Source organism: Nicotiana tomentosiformis, chromosome 7, assembly GCF_000390325.3.
Source record: "Nicotiana tomentosiformis chromosome 7, ASM39032v3, whole genome shotgun sequence".
Classification (NCBI taxonomy): domain Eukaryota; kingdom Viridiplantae; phylum Streptophyta; class Magnoliopsida; order Solanales; family Solanaceae; genus Nicotiana; species Nicotiana tomentosiformis.
The window spans coordinates 58,807,611-58,810,855 of record NC_090818.1 but is presented as its reverse complement, the minus strand read 5'-3'; the positions used below and the strand labels follow the sequence as shown (position 1 = coordinate 58,810,855).

The 3,245-nt window shown below is 42.8% G+C and overlaps 1 protein-coding gene across 1 annotated transcript; it reads left to right on the top strand.

Annotated features, from left to right (window-relative positions):
- Positions 1 to 443: 443 nt before the first annotated feature.
- LOC138895644 (uncharacterized) lies at positions 444 to 1,055 on the top strand. The gene has a single exon (XM_070180355.1). The coding sequence runs from the start codon at positions 444 to 446 to the stop codon at positions 1,053 to 1,055; it is 612 nt and encodes a 203-aa protein (XP_070036456.1).
- Positions 1,056 to 3,245: the final 2,190 nt, after the last annotated feature.

The following is a 3,245-nucleotide window of genomic DNA, read 5'->3' as shown; positions in this document are numbered from 1 at the left end:
TATGATCAGCTCGGTTTTTTGGCATCAACCAAAGTCCGGGACCGAGAAAAGAATAAGGAGAAATCAAAGGATGATTTCGACTTAGATTGACGGTCTTCAAAGGGTCAGTTTTTGCCTTATGAAAGGACCGAAGGACGAGATAAAGGTTTTCGATCAACGAATAGATTCGCTACCGATAGGAGAGCTGATCACGGTCGGAATAATAGGTCATTGTAGGACAAGGAGATATCAGGTTCTCGAGATTCCTCATACCTCAGGCTTTCTAAATACAACTTTAACGTCAGCGTGGTAGAGCTGGTGTCGACTATGAGGAACATTAAAAAAAAAAGCACAGTTCCCGAAATCAATGAGATCCTATCCCAGTTAGAGGGATCCTAATTTGGTGCGAATACCACGGGACCAATGGTCACAGGACTGGGTACTACCGACATTTGCGCAAAGAGATGGCAATATTACTGAAAAATGGCCATCTCAGAGAATTTTTAAGTGATCGGGCTAAAAACAACTACGGCCGCAATCGCGATAACGCGGAACCTTCAAAAGCAAGATATGATCCTCCACGTTTGACGATCAACATAATTTTTGGGTGGAATGAGATTAATAGTGTTACATTTTCGGCAGAAAAAAAGATGAAGGTATTGGTAACCCATAGTAAGAGACTCCGAGAAGTCGTTGAGGATGATATAACTTTCACGGAGGAAGATGTAGATGGACTGATGTTGCCGCACAACGATGCCTTGGTAATCTCTTTAAATGTCTTAGATTTTAAGATTAAATGTGTTTTGGTGGACCTAGGAAGTTCGGCCAATATTATCCAGTGGAGAGTGCTGGAGCAAGCCAAGCTGACCGGAAGTATCATTCTGGCCACGAAACTCCTCATCGGGTTCAATCTGGCAAGCATGAAAACCCGCAGAGAGATCCTGCTACCCACGAATGCCAAAGAGGTAATTAAGATGACCCTTTTCGAGGTAGTAGACGACGATATGGGCTACAATATTATCTTGGGGAAACCATGGTCATCAATTGATAAAGTTCCTGACTCCCAAGGGAATTAAATGAATAAGAGGAGACCAACCGGTGGCAAGGGAGATGAACACAATCTCAGTTTCCAGTAGCAAAGGGAAGGAGCATGCAGCATAGCAATTACAGGAACCGACGCCTGCTCCCAAGCCGAGTGAAGTCAACTAGGGGGAGGAGTCGTCGGAATCCTATCAGGTACCACGATATTTCTAGGTACCAAAAGAAACGGACATAACAAAATCCACGTCAGAAGAACTTGAGCAAGTCGCGTTGTTCGAAAAGTTCTTGGAGAGGAAGTTTCACTTAGGGACAAGACTAAACCCCGAGCTCAAGTCTGGATTTATCGAATTTCCTAAATTTAACATTGATTATTTTGCGTGGTCGCATACGGATATGACAGGTATCCCTTCGGAAGTGGTCGTGCACAAACTAAGTTTGTATCCTAACATCCCCCCGATAAGGCAGAAAAAATGCCTTATCGCCGAGGTCAGAAACCAATTCGTCAAAAAAGAGGTAACTCGTTTGCTTGATATCGGTTCAATCCGAGAGTTAAAGTATCTTGACTGGCTAACTAACGTAGTAGTAGTTCCAAAGAAGAATAATAAATTTTGCGTGTGCGTAGGCTATAAGGATTTAAATAAGGCGTGCCCAAAAGACTCATTCTCATTGCCAAACATTGATCAAATGATTGATGCAACGGTCAGGAACGAGTTAATGAGTTTCCTCGATGCTTACTCCGAGTTCAACAAAATCAAGATGAACCAGGAGGATCAGGAAAAAATTCGTTCATAATGAACTTCGGCACATATTGTTATAATGTGATGCCTTTCGGGCTAAAAACATCGGGGACACTTATTAGCGTCTCGTAAACGAAATGTTCGACTAACAAATAGGGAAAACCATGGAAGTTTACATAGATGATATGTTTGTTAAGTCTTTGAAAGCAAGTGATCATCTAAAACACTTGCAAGAAACCTTTGACATCCTAAGAAAGCACAACATGAAACTTAACCTCGAGAAGTGTGCACTCGGGGTCAGCTTCGGTAAGTTCCTGAGATTCCTGGTGTCGCAAAGGGGAATCGAGGTTAACCCCGACAAAATTAAAGCCATCGATATATCTCGGATCAGCTATCAAGAGTGAAAGAGGTTTAAAGGTTAACAAGGAGACTGACCGCTTTGAGCAGATTCATTTCCATGTCTTCGGAGAAATGCCATCATTTCTTTTCACTAATCAAAAAGAAGAACAACTTCGAATGGACTCTGGAATGTCAGTAGGCTTTAAAAGATTTGAAAAGGTATTTGTCAAGTCCTCCATTACTGTCAAAACCGGAGAAAGGCGAACAATTACTGATCTACTTAGCGGTCTCGGAGGTAGCGGTAAGTGACGTTTTAGTCCATGAGGATGAAGGTACGCAATCTCCTATCTACTATGTTAGTAGAATTCAAATGGAAGCAAAAGATCGCTACCCACATCTGGAAAAATTAGCTTTAGCTCTCGTAGTCGTCGCTCGAAAGATTATGCCTTATTTCTAATGTCATCCAATAGCCGTGGTGACCACTTTTCCCCTGCGGAACATTCTTCATAAACCTGGACTTTTAGGTAGGCTAGCCAAGTGGGTAGTCGAAATGAGTGAATTTGACATAGAATATAAACCTAGGACTGCGATTAAGTCACAAGTTTTGGCCGACTTTGTGGAAGACTTCAGTCCGAGACTGTTACCTTTGGCTACAAAAGAAGTAGTGATGGTGTCAGAATCGACATCAGGAGTTTGGACCTTGTACACGGATGGAACTTCTAATGTGAAGGTCCAAGCTCGGCATAGTGCTAACCACGTCCTCGGGAGAAACCCTAATGCACGCCATAAGAGTCGTTCCTCTAACTAACAATGAAGAAAAGTATGAAGCTTTGATTCTAGGACTCAAGCTAGCCCGGGGACTAGACCCCGAGGTCATAGAAATCAAATGCGATTCCCAATTGATAGTAAATCAGGTCTACGGGATCTTCAAAGCCAAAGAGGAATGCATGCAACAATATGTAGTGAAAGTCCAGGCTCTACTCGCTCGGTTCAGGGAATGGTCAATTACGCATATCCCAAGGGAAGAGAATGCGGAAGTAGACACACTAGCCAATCTTGGATCGTCCACGGAAATGAAGGGATCAGACTCTGGTACGGTCATACAACTTATGCATTCGGTATTGGACACAAATAGCTATTACGAGGTAA

Coding starts and splice junctions, on each gene's coding strand:
- LOC138895644 (XM_070180355.1), top strand. CDS start 444: ATGGCAATATTACTGAAAAATGGCCATCTCAGAGAATTTTTAAGTGAT.